This window comes from Pteropus medius, unplaced genomic scaffold (genome assembly GCF_902729225.1).
Source record: "Pteropus medius unplaced genomic scaffold, Ma_sr-lr_union100, whole genome shotgun sequence".
NCBI lineage: Eukaryota > Metazoa > Chordata > Mammalia > Chiroptera > Pteropodidae > Pteropus > Pteropus medius.
Window position 1 is genome coordinate 2,408,240 of NW_024342470.1, and position 13,815 is coordinate 2,422,054.

Consider the following 13,815-nt stretch of genomic DNA (forward strand, 5'->3'; position numbering starts at 1 on the left):
GTTGACAACCAAGTTAGTTCCTTGATAAGTAACTTATGAAAGTAGACTCTTATTTCAATAATAACTGCTTCCATGAGTTATGTAACCATTCATGTATTCAAACAATATCTGAATACTTTCTGCGTACCTGGTGCTGTGCTGGATATTGGGTATAAAATGATGAACAATACAAACAAGGTCTGTTTTCATTCAGCTAAGGTGTGAGTTTTTCAGTAGTAACTATTATTTTAAAAAATGAAAATGAAGATCCATAAGTTTCCAGAATACAGGTTCCAGATCTAAACCTAACTTTAGTTATAGAGTACCTACTCCCACAGTTTTTGAAGAACATGGTATCAGTGAGTTGAAAGCATAGAGTAAACAAACAAAACACAAACTAGATTTAGAACTTGCCTCTTCAATTTACAAACTGTGTCATTCTGGAAAATTACTTAATGTCTTTGAGCCTACTTTCAGAGGCAGTAGTGACTGTGGCTGACCCAGTTTCAGAGCCAAAAGAAAGCTGAGGTTGAATGAGGCAGTCAGAGTGATATGGGTACCCAAAAAGGAAAAGGCCAGGACGATTATGGATGCTGATTAGATGGTTCTTCTACAAGGGGGGAGTGGGGAATGAAAACTGAGCTGGGGAACAATGGTGGAAAGTAGGAACTTTGTTCAATGGCCCCTTCTGTTTAGGTCACCCTCCACAAGAAGTAAACCATAGGATGACAAAATAAAAGGAATGTATATACATGGTGAAGCTGGTTGACTGTGAGCTTTATAGCATGACCTAGCTGAGCTGTTCTGTTGAGACACTCCTAATCTCAAGATCTTTAATAAAATCTTTTCTTTTTGGCTGGCCACATTTCTCAGAGAACTGTCTTCCAATGTCCTGCCTTGATGGCAGGCTGCCAGAGTTCTGGAAGCTGAAGACAAAGTTGACTGGTATGCTCAATATTTGGCATTCACTTAACCCCCCCGCTTGGAACAAAACAAAAATTCCCTCAGCCAGACCTAGTGTCTCCCAGGCTAGTGATGTCCTCTCTCTCTTAAAAATAAATACACAAACAAACCTCTAATCTTCTGTCAGGGTAAAGGAAAGGCGGCTGGCTGTTTACACAGAATTGGAAAAGGATCTGGGAGGGAAATCCAACTGCATCTTAAGGAGACTTTCAACCAATCCTCTTTTTAATGTTTTAGCTCCACCATAACCTCCTGCTTTTAGAGATAACTTGCTGTCCCTAATTACTGAGCCTTTTACAGTTCTGCAAATTGGGCTGCTTTAGTACTTTTATAACTGTCAATTAAGAAAGCTTTCTTTGGTCTGCTAAGTAAAGTCACTCGTCCATCAACTTTCTAGTTTCCAAAATGATGTTGTCCTCTCCTGTTTTGCCTGTGGGTTTATGTGTTTTTAAAAAATCCTTTACTTTTGTTTTAATGGGGTTAGTAGCTGAGATTAAATGTACATATTCAATCTTTTCACTTTAATCAGAAGTTACCCTATTTACTTCTTCCATTTCATCTCCCCAACCTTTTCACACACTACACTCAACAATATGAAAATATTTTTCAATTTTCAAAACACAGGCCCTCTTCATAGTTTTTTCTACTGGCAACTTCCTCTATCTGGAATACTCTCTCTCCCAATCCTTGTCTAACAAATGTCTTCTGTGACCATGTTCTTTCCAAACTAAATCCAGTAATCCCATAATAAGATTCATAGTACTTTTCTATGAATGCACATCCCACTGTATTATAAATACTGTATTATAAACACTGGTTTACCTGTAAATTTTTCCTTCTAGACTGTGAATTCCTTAAGAACCAGGATAATATTTTAATCTCTCAGTATGTCCTTAAAATTTTCTAGATTAAGTCAATCTGATGGGGAAAGCTTGGGGTTCCAGATGAGAAACCTTTTTTCTCATACTTTTAAACCTCTGTGGTTTCCTACATTATTCAGCAACCTTAGCCTAAGAATTCCAATACAAGAATTTATCCAGTAACCAATGAAATTTTATAAAAACATTTTGTTGGTGACTGGAATTTTCATCTGTGACAAAACTGAGGTTCAACTTTGAAGTGTCTCCTCTTTAATAAGACAAGACCCTTGGTTACTTTAGATATATTGATCACATCCAGCTGACATCACACTGAGCCCACTGTTTAAGTAGCTTACCTTCCTTCCCCCCACCCCCGCCCCGCCCCACACTGTAAGACTTTTAATGAATTGAAAGTCACTGATTTACATTCTGGCACAAGTTCCTAATCCTGTCACAAACTAGCACTTTGAATAGCAGTGTGTTAGATCATCTCATTATATCCTCCATGTATCCTAACGTCTCTTCCATATTTTCCATCCTCTTGTTTCTTTCTGTCCCGCTATGTGTAATTGCTTCAGACATGTATTTCAGTCCACTATAATTCTTTCACTATGTCTAGTCTGATGTTTAAGCTATCCCTTGAGTTTCTGTAATTATGTGTTTATTTCTTTACTTACTTTAGCCCCAAAATTTCAAACATATATCGAAGTTGAAAGAATTTTACACTGAACACTTGTATATTTACCACCTAGATTGTATCATTAACTTTTTGCTATGCTTACTTTATCATTTATCTATCCATCTATATACCAATTAATTTGTCTTATTTTTAGTGCTTTTCAAAGTAAATCGCAGGCATCAATTATATTTCCCCCTAAGTGCTTTAGCATGCATATCATTAGAGTTCAATATTTGTTTATAGATTTTTTCTTTTGCTACACAATTCACATACAGTAAAACATACAAATCTTAAGTGTACATTCGCTGAGTTTTGACAAACATGTCATAATATTTTTAAGAGTTACCTCAATGGTTGTATGTATTGTTAGTTCGTTCATTTTTATTGCTTAATAGTATTACATTGTATGAATACATAATAGTTAAAAAATCTATTCTCTGGATGATGGACTCCTGGGCTGTTTCCGGTTTTAGGCTGTTATGTATAAAGCTCTCACAAATATTGTTGGGTAAATCTTTTTGTAGATGTTTTCATTTCTTTTTGAAAAGACCCAGGAATGAACTTTTTGGATAGTAGGATAGGTATATACTTAGTTTTAATAGAATCTCTGGCTTTTCGCCAAAGTGATTGTACCAGTTTACATTCTCAACAATAAAGTGTGAGAGAAAATTCTAGTTATTTTACAACCCTGCCAACATTTGGTGCTGTCAGTCTTTCTAATTTTAGCTATACTGGTGGTTATACAGTACAGATGACCCTTGAACAACAAAGGTTTGAACTGCGCAGGTCCACTGACATGCTTGATTTTTTTCAGTACATACCTCTACTGTTTTCAGTTTGAGTTTGGGAGTCTGCAGATGCAGAGGGACAACTGTATGTATTGATCAACACCATCCTCTATAAAGGACTTAAATATCCATAGATTTGAGACCCACTGGGGATCCTAAAAGCAATCTGCCTTGGATACTGAGGAACAACCAGGGGTAGTTAAGTTTTGGGGGAGTCAAAAGTTATATTCAGATTTTCTGCAGGGGAAGGGGTCAGTTCCTCAATCCCTGCATTGTTCAAGGGTCAATGGCAGTTACTCATAATGTTTTACTTTGCATTTCCCTGGCAACTAATGATAATGAGCATTTCTTTATGTGTTTATTGACCATTCACATATCTTTTGTTTAGTTTCTTCTTAAGTTGTAGAAGTTCTTTATATAAAGATGACACCAGTTCTTTGCCACATACATATTTTCGGAATAGTTTTTGCCAGTCTTACCGATTCATTTTCTTAATGGTGTCTTTTGATGAGCATAGTTTTAATTTCAGTGAAGTATAATGATCATTTTTTTCTTTTTTGGTCATCACTTTCTGTGACCTAAAAAACTGTTGCCCATTCCCAAGTCATGAAACTATTCCATGTTTTCCCCTAAACATTTCATAGCTTTATATTTTATGTTTAGTTCTATGCTCTACCTCAAATTCATTCTTGTGTTTGATGTGAGGTAGAGGTTAAGGTTCACTTTTTGCCATATGAATATTTAGTTTTTCCAGCGCTATTTGTGGATAAATCTTCTCTCCTTATTGGATTGCTTTGGTGTCTTTTTCTAAAATCCCATAAATATGGGTGTATTTGTGGGTGCTCTTTTCCACTGATCTATTTGTTGATGCTTACTTATATTGGTACCACATTGTCCTGATTATTGAGGTTGATAGTAAGTCTTGAAATCAGGTAATATTAAGTCCTCTAATTTTTTCAAGATTGCTTTTGACATTCGAAGTCTCCTGCATTTCCATATAAATTTTAGACTGAGCTTGTCAATTTCTAGAAAAGTCTGTTGCAATTTTCATTGAGATTGCATTCAATCTATACAGATCGATTTGTAGAGAAATAACATCTTAACAACAATCTTCCATATCCTTTGAGTTTTTACTTTTAATGATTACATAATTTAAACTTACCTGGCCATTTCTGTTAGTCTCTTGTTATTTGCTTATTTTGTATTCAATCTTTTATTCATTGAAATATTTTAATTATTTTATATTCTAACTGAATAATTCCAATATATAAAGTTTTTAGGGGTCTAAATCTGTTGTTGGTTCTGTTGACACTAATCTATATTGGCTCATTTCCTTGGTATTTGGTCATTTTTAAATTGTGAGTTCATAGCTAACTGAATTTAATCTATGAGAATCCTGATGGCCTAAATTGGGGTTGCATTGTTTTAGAATGGATTTACAGTTGTTACTTTTGGAGGCAAGAGTGAGCAGCATGCTACTGAATAAGGATTATTTTCTTCTTCTTCCAGTGTCCTAGCCTGATACAAAATTCTCAGGTTCAACTAACTCTTGTTACAGAGGCCAAAGGTGAATTGTGCTCACAAATCTAGTTTTCCCAACTGCTAATTGCTCAGAATTTGGTTTTCTCTATTTGTCCTTTTCTTGAGAATAAAGGGAGGACCTATTAAAGATTTCCTTTTCTCCTTGAGAAAAAAATGTATCAAAGTCATTTTTTTTTGGTAATTTTCTAAGATCTATTTCTATGTTAGTGAGAGGGTCCCTCATAATATGTAGTTTATTATGATGCTGGAAATGGAAGATATAATCAGGTTTTCAAATTATAATTTACTGTTAAAAGCTCATGGCTAAGATCTTGACACATAAAGAGTTTTCATCATTTATCTGCTAAAATGGAAATAGTTAAGGCCCCGATATGTTTAGAGAGATTTATAGTAGTTTCGGTTATTAAAAAATACTAAAATATGATCAGTTATTTGAAATAAGATGATATATAAGAATAATCTATAACCTACATAAACCAGTCCTTTAAAAAAAATTATCTTGGCATTGAAAGAACCTGATAAACAAAATAGGCCCTTGGCAGTACTCATGTTCCATTTAATTTTCCCTTGAGGACAGGAAAGACAGAATAACTTCAAGATCAGGAAAAGCAAAAATTACCACTACCTAAAAATTAGTTTACTTAGTTAATGTTTCTTCTTAAAACACCAACACAGATGTTTGGCCTCTCTGCCTTGAAACTCTATGCTTTTGTAAAAAATGTTCAGAATGTCATGTTAAATCCCCACAAGTAAGGTTGTTGCAGCAAGAATAGAAATACTAATAAATCCCAAGTTGGTAATAAATAACTCATTAAAATAAGTATAGCACATGTGAGCCCATTTATAACTCAGAAGAGCCTCTATGTAATGTTAAATAACAGCATGCACTGGGATGAGGATAGGATCTAGTTTTATATATTTATTAAATATTGAATTATGAAATATTATGTGCCCATCAGTCCAGGTGTGTTTGAAAATAGCAAAAAGATCCATGCCTTCTTTTTTTCCGACATGTAACTATTCAAAGGAAAAAGAAATATATTTGTAGCCCAAGGGTACCTGACTATGCTATAAGTGACTTACTAACTAGTATATGCTAAAATTAAGTTTAAAGAAAGCTTTATAACTTAGTCCTTCAGTTAACAACACAGAAAATACTAATGAAGAAAGCACTGTAAAATAGTTTTTGTAGTTTTATCATCAATTAGTATAGAAAATCAGAAAATTACCTAACTTTAGGGTTTCTAGAGACCTTGATTTGTTAATCAAATTCCTTTGTTCTCTATAATTACAGTACCAAAGTAAGTACCAAAGTAACAAAAGACATGTGGCTTTTTTTAGGGCACATTAATTATGTTATAGTCTTCTCACAAAGGTGTTTGATAATTTCCTTCCTAGAAAAATGAGAATCTTCTTTAAAAATTATAAAACAGATGCTTATTATATTTTATAAAATTTAATTATGCTTGTATATGTGTGTGTGTGAGTGTGTGTGTTTCAAGCTGAGAAAGGTTTAAATTGAAGGTCAAAACTCTTCTAATCTTCTAAACCACTGTTATGAACTTAGTATAAATATCTTTCCAGATTTTTACTATGATGTACATACATACATACATACATGTAATTTTAAGTCAAAAATAAAATCACATTTACTTTTTGTAACTTCCTTTTTGCCCACCTAGCAATATATAAGTTTTTCAATATAGGTACATATTACATACCCACCTCTTCCTATTTAGTAGCCAAACAATTCCAAAGAAAAGCTGTACCATGATTAATCAATATCCAAGTGTTAAACATTTAGGTTACTTTCAATTTCTGTTATTATAAACTATTATAACTATCTCTTATACTCTAAAATAAGATTGTATTTCCGGTAAAAGTGAATCATCTCTGATCTTGTCAATTTGCTTAAACAAACTACAAAGTGCTTGTTATAAGATTACATTGATGTTAGACTTTAAGTTAGAATTTCTGAGAAAGATATCCTTTGAAATGGGTTTGAAAAGATAACTATGCCCTGCAAAAAAACCTAATAGCAGTTCCTAAGACGTTAATGTTTATAAGTCATAAAGTTATAAAGAATAATGATACAATGAATACCCATATATCTAGTTCAAGGAATAGAGTTTTACCATTACTTTTGAAGATCTCTATGTTCATTGCCCTTCTTCTCTGTTCCGCAGAAGTAATTTTCTTCAATATTTTGTTAATTATTCCTTTTTTTTAACTTGATTGAGGTATAATTGACAAAAAAATTGTAGTGTACGGCATGATTTAATATATGTATACATTGCTTTGCTTTTCTTTATAGTTTTACCACATGTTGTATTCCTAAATTAAATATTCCTAATATGTTACATTTTGAATTTTATATGAATAGAACCATATTGTAATTGAGTTGTCTCTTCATTTTTGCACAAAATTATCTTTTTTGACATTCATCCACATTGTTCCTTGTAGCTAGCTGTAATTCATTCATTTTCTCATTTAAATAATATTCCAATATAACAAGGTACCCTAATTTATTTATTATGCTGGTTGGTGTATGAATTGTATCTAGTTTTCTGCTATTTCAAACAATGAGCATTTCTGTGCATGCTTCTTGGTGTATATGGGCAAGAGCTCCTTGAAGAATGGAATCACTGGATCACAGATTATATTCATTTTCAGCTTTAGAGGAAAATGACAAATTATCTTGTTATCTTATATCTTATTACATTTTCTAAAGTGATTATACCATTTTCCACTCTAATGAGCAGAGTTTACATGTTCCATTTGTTCCATAACTTCAGCAATACTTGACATTATCCAATTTTTAAATTATTACAAAATAGTGAATATAAACAGAAGTCTTTCCCATGGTGGTTTTTATTTACATTTCTCCAATTATTGACCTAGATCATCTTTTCTTTTTTTAAGATCGTCTTTTTATACACTTATTATCCAAGTGGGTTTCCTTTCCTTTTCTCCGAGATACATTTTTAGGTCTCTTATCCATTTAGAATTTGGGCTGTTTATCTTTTTATTGATCTGTAAGAGTTTTTATAATCTGAGTACTAATACATTTACGGTCATATGCTTTACAAAAATCTCTCACTCTGAGGTTTGCATTTTCACTCTCCTTATGGTATTTTTTGACGAACAGAAGTTCTTAATTTCATGTAGTCAAATTAATCTTTTAAGATTGGCACTATTTGTGTCAATATTTTCCCACCTTAAAGTCATAAAGATATCTCCTTTATTCTGTTTGAAAAATTGTATTGGTTGGCTTTTCATATTTAAATCTTTAATCCCCATGAAACTGATCTGTGTGGTGTGAGGTATTTGCACATTTTTGTATACATGGTACATTACATGTACATGGTCATCCACCTGTTCTGGCAGTATTTATCTTTTTTTCATCTTTTTTGCCATTGATCTGAAATGTCGATTTTGTCATAAATCACATTTCCATATACGTGTACATCTGTTTATGAACTCTATATTCTGTTCCATTAGTCAATTTGTTTATAATTGTCCAATACCATGCTATCTTAATTACTATAATCAAGTTAATTTAAAAAAATTTAAAAAGTTTTATTGATGCATAATTGATGAATAAAATGGTGAAATAATTAAACTGTTGATTGTGGTGATTTGATATAGGTATATATTGTGAAAGGATTCCAATGATTGAATTAATTAACACATCCATCACTTCACATATTTATTTATTTGTTTGTTCATTTATTTATTTATTTATTTTTGGTGCAGACATTTAAGTTCTAATCTTTAAGCAAATTTCAATTACATAATACAGTGTTATCAACTATAGTCAGCATGTTTTATATTAGATCCTTGGGCCTTATTGATCTTATAGCTAAAAGTTTGTGTCTGTTTCTAAGAGTGTGCATTTTCTCTTTTTTTCCTCTTAAGATTTCAAATACAGGTGACACCAAGCAGTATTTTTCTCTGCTTGTTTATTTTCACTTAGTATAATGTCTTCAAGGAACATCATGTTGTTGTAAATGGTAGGATTTCCTTCTTTCTCATGGCTAAATAATATTCCAGTGTTTATATACACCAAATATTCTTTATCCACTCTTCCACTGATGAAAACTTAGGTTGTTTCTGTATCTTGGCTAATGTGAATAATGCTGCAGTGAACATGGGAGTGCAGATACTTCTTTGATACTCTGTTTTCATTTTCTTTAGATATAACCAGAAGTGGAATTGCTGGATCTTATGGTAATTCTTTTTAATTCTAAGGAACCTCCATACTATTTCTCAATTTACATTCCCAGCAATAGTGCACAAGGGTTCCCTTTTCTCCACATCCTTATCAATACTTATTTCTTGTTTTTTTGACAACAGCCATTCTAACAAAGGTGAAGCAATATATCAATGTGGTTTTGATTTGCATTTCCCTGATGATTAGTGACGCTGAAGACAAATTTGTATGTTTTCTTTTCAATGAATTCCTCCATTGCCTCTTATTTTTGGGAAAACTGATTTTTATAATTTTATAATACTGAGTCTTCCAATCTATGAACATGGTACATCTTTCCATTTATTTAGGCCTTCTTCATCTACATATAATTATCAATTACATCCTGTAATTCTCACTTTCCAATCTACCAGAATTTAATATGCATTTTATTTAGGTTCTCTGGAGTCCCACAGATTGTCTTTGAAATCTTAATATTTAATTACATTTTTCTCCTTGTACAAAAAGTTTGAGAGAGGATTTTTGCATTGCTTGTAAAGAATATTACATCAATGTCACAGAATACCTAACAAGGGAGACAGGATGGGGAAATCAGGTTATTTGCTTCTCCTAAATTATGTCTTCATGATTTTGTGGGAAGTTTATATTTATAAGATCATATACACAAAGTGCTTAGTAAATACTTAACAAGTGAAAACTGACTAGAAAGAGCCGACATGAATACAGATATTAAATAACATATAACCAAATATTTTAAAGATGACTTCATTTTCAGAAAGCTTAAAGAACTAGTAAAATAACCTAGTAGTTTTCAAGAGAAAACAAAAAAAAAAAGAATAAAAAACTTTTAAGATTTATGCAGAGTAATAAATAACTGTTTCTGACTGAAATGCTACAGATATTGGCTCTTCGTCCTATAAGCTGTGGAAGGCCAAAGAACTTGATATATCGGTAATTACTGAATCTCCTAGAAAAATAAGTATTCTCAAATAAGAATAACCTAAAAGAACTAAAAATTACCTGTAGAGTACAGTTCATCATCCTTATTATGTAGTCAAACTGTTGATGGTCTAATATTGCCCGGTTTTGCTGGACATGCAAACCCAGCTCATCAGTGAGACACTGTCTGGCTGCCTTTCCTTTAAGAGCTCTCAATGCAGCAGGAAGTGTCTGAAGAAAAGAGAGGTGGAAGTGAACAAAAGGCACCACTAGAAAAAATTAAGTTTTAATCTCACTGAAAATTCAAGTGTATCCTATAAGCCATTTGACAGTTACTAGTAAAATTAAACTGCTAGAGAAGAGCTGCTTTTCTATTAAGAACAATTTTAAATAGGTGGATTTATAGTTATTTTTATTTGTAAATTAGCATGAGAAATAAGTAGAATGAGTTTATGTGATAAATTTAAAAAACATTAACTACATTTTTAAACTTTGGTCATCAAAATGACTGCTGCTTCAGATTATGAGTCAAAGCCACTGATGCTTAGACACCTCCTTTCAATAACTGGCCACAGGGCAAGAGTAGAAAGAAAAATTAAAATGACCCAAAACACAGGTGATTTTCTACTTTTAAAATGGTCAGCTATTTCATCATTACTCAGTTTTAATTTATAACTGAAAAATTCTACAATCTCTTCTCATTTCAGTGTCATAATGAAAAAAGACTCAGAGCAATAAACAGATTAGGTTTATTCATTAAAACTCTTTCACTTTATCACTCACAAGAATGCCTCTTCCAGTTCGCCATGTAAAATTAATATACTTTGTATAAAATAACAAAGGGTTTATTTAACTTTGAAAGCCTTAAAAGCAGACAGAGTAGCAAATAAGTAGGAAGTGAAGAAGTCTGAAAGCAGAAGGGCATAATGTTATTACAAGCAAGTACAAGTACAAGATCAGGATGTAAAAGCCGAAAACAAGAGAAGCCAAAAAAAGTCTGTAACATATCAATCCTCCTCCCAAAATGGAAACCAAACAACTTCAAAACATAAAGAAGCTTGGGGTCATTTAGTGTAATGGTAAAATTTTACTCTTTATTTGACATGCTTTACTAGCCCCTTGTAGTAGATGTTTAGAATAATGATGAGTCACTAAAGAAAGCTTACATTATGTTTAGCATGTTTTATTAACGAAGACAAGAAAATGTGCCTTAACGAGGCACATTTAAGTAGAATACCATGGTTTCTAAAATTTATTATATTATTCTGACTAGATTCTTTGCCAATAAAAATTACATTTAAAATGTCTGGTTTCAAAGTAATATGCAAAATAGGATTTAATGAACAATGTTAAAAATTTGAGGGAAAAAAATAACTGTCAATATTTTTCTTAGATACTATTCATTTAAAATGATCAAAACACTCATTAAGAAAAAAAGGATGAAATTAGGGAGAGAGGTCAGTTGGCAAGCTGAACATGTAAATCTGAAAGAGAAATGACAAATTATTACTTGGGAAAGATGGCATTTTATTACCTTTTCAGTCTCCAATGTTTTATTTTCAAATATGAATGAGATACAGTTTCTAACAACTTCCAGTCTCTGTGCACTGTTGAAAACTGTTGTCACCTTGTCCATTATCGAAACTAGTCAAGGAATATAAAGAAAACACAAATAAATTAAACTCCTTTGGCAATTACAAAAGCAAGCAGAATATTACTGTTTAGTTTATGTGACTGTGACTGTTTACATAACTGACCAACACTTAGAATTTATTTTTCTCCCTTGTTAAATGACACTGAAAGCATTCCCATTTCATTACTTTGATTATATTTTTAGGTTTTGAAGTGTCAGGTTAGTCAATGGCATATTAAGGGTAATTTCACAGGATAGATTCCAATGAAACACTTAACTCTTATGCAAATTAATGTATATTATACAGTAAAATTATATTAAGCAAAGATAAAATCTATTTTACCTTTAACTGTAAACAAACTGATAAGGAATGTTTGGGGTACAGGATCATGACAAAAGAAGCTAATGGAAAAAGAAATTGATATGTCTAAGATATTACCAAAGAAAAACCAAACATATCACCAAAAATTAGATTCTACAAATTTGAGTAGAGAGGATTTGAAGAAGCACTGTACAAAAAAAGAGATGATAATAGCCAAATAATTACTACATAGATTGGGAGAGTCACTTTGTAGTCCTATGAACTTAGGACTTGTCACCTCTACCACAACGTTGGATGATTCTAGTCTATTATGTAGACTGATTAAATTACTTAAAATAAATTTAACTTATTAAAAGAATAATACCAGAAGGATATAAATGAAGGTAGCATTTGTTAAACTAAAAGTATAATTTCCTAAAGAACTATATTACGTCATTTGTACAAACGAGGTTAGCATTGATAATTCTTAAACCAAAAAGAAAGATCTCTTATATTTCATTGCTGTTCTTGGAATCTAAAGATGTAATTCGTTCAGCTCCCACCACATCTAATAAGAAAGACCATCATGTCTTACCTATTAGCATTCCTTTCATCAATATGAAGCGTTATGTCCTTCAAATCACTTTTTAAAATTTTTGAAATAATTATAAGCTCACAAAAAGTTGCAAAATAGTACAGAGAAGATCTATGCACGTATTACCCAGCTTCCCCCAATGGTGATATCTTACATAGCTATAGTGCTTTATCGGAATCAGGAGATCATTTGACACCATATAGTTAACTAGACAACAGATCTTACTTGGATTTCCCTAGTTTTCTTAAAATTATTTTTAATCATGTGTCATTAATATTCTTCATGACTATGATGGTTAAACAGATATTACATGACTTTTCTGTCTGAAATGCTCATTCTTAATTGTGGGTTCTGGTGCTTCCCATGCATTTAGGTTAGTGGTATAGACACAAATTGAAATCAATCTATATTTAGAGTAGAAAATTCTTAAGAGTTTGTAAATAATATCATATAACATTATTGAGAGAGCAACATCTCTAAGCTACGTTTATAAACTTTTAATTCTAAAATCTTTGTAAGGGTATTTTAAATTTTATTTAGAACAAGCTAATTAAAAAAACCACATTTTCTTACAATGAATATGTTTAACTATCTGGGAATTATTATTTTTCTTTGGAGACTATGACTTAGTTCACTCCCAGAAGAAAGTTCTTCACTTGGAGTAACTGATACTTCAGGGATTGGCAAAATCTCCAGTTGTGGTATTCCAATACTAGTTTTCTAACATTTGATAACAACTCTGGTTTATGGGTACTTGACTTTCCAGGACTCCTTTTCTAAGTCTTTGGCTATCAAATGCTGTTTCCAGACAATCATCGTTACTCTGACCCCATAGAGGAATAGCTGAAAACTAACTAACCTCTCAAAATGTGAATGTCTCTTAAGGTGACAAAGCAATTCCATACCATTAAATGAGTATCATGTAAAATGAAACATTCATAGCTTTTAATTTTAGTACAAGAAAAATTCTGATTCTGATCAACCTAAACGAACCAGAGGCCCCTGCATGCATGCATGCATTCATGTATTTTGGTTTTATAAAAAGTGCATAGATAAAAAAAAAAAAAGTGAATAGAGGGCCATATACTGAGTCACATGTACCTCTCTCTGATTACAATGAGACATTCCACAATCAATTAATGAAAGAATTTGATGTGAACTGAAAACGATGTAGAGATTATGCAAAGATAATACTGAGACAACACTACAGGCTACAATTCAAGCAAATTAAATTTTATGTGAGTATTTAAATAAGCATTCAACTAACGAATATTAAAATTACATGACCAAAACTCTTCAAAAAATTACTATTTACCCTAACATGTC

General features: G+C 32.0%; 1 protein-coding gene across 4 annotated transcripts in view; it reads right to left on the reverse strand.

Moving 5' to 3' along the window:
* Positions 1 to 13,815, reverse strand: part of SBF2 (SET binding factor 2) — a 369,201-nt gene that overhangs the window by 122,751 nt on the left and 232,635 nt on the right. For all 4 annotated transcript variants that reach the window (XM_039863556.1, XM_039863554.1, XM_039863555.1 and 1 more), the window contains exons 15-16: positions 11,495 to 11,604; positions 10,042 to 10,191 (exon numbers count right to left, since the gene is read on the reverse strand). In XM_039863556.1, the coding sequence (XP_039719490.1) occupies positions 10,042 to 10,191; positions 11,495 to 11,604 (260 nt within the window). The remainder of the gene's footprint in view (positions 1 to 10,041; positions 10,192 to 11,494; positions 11,605 to 13,815) is intronic.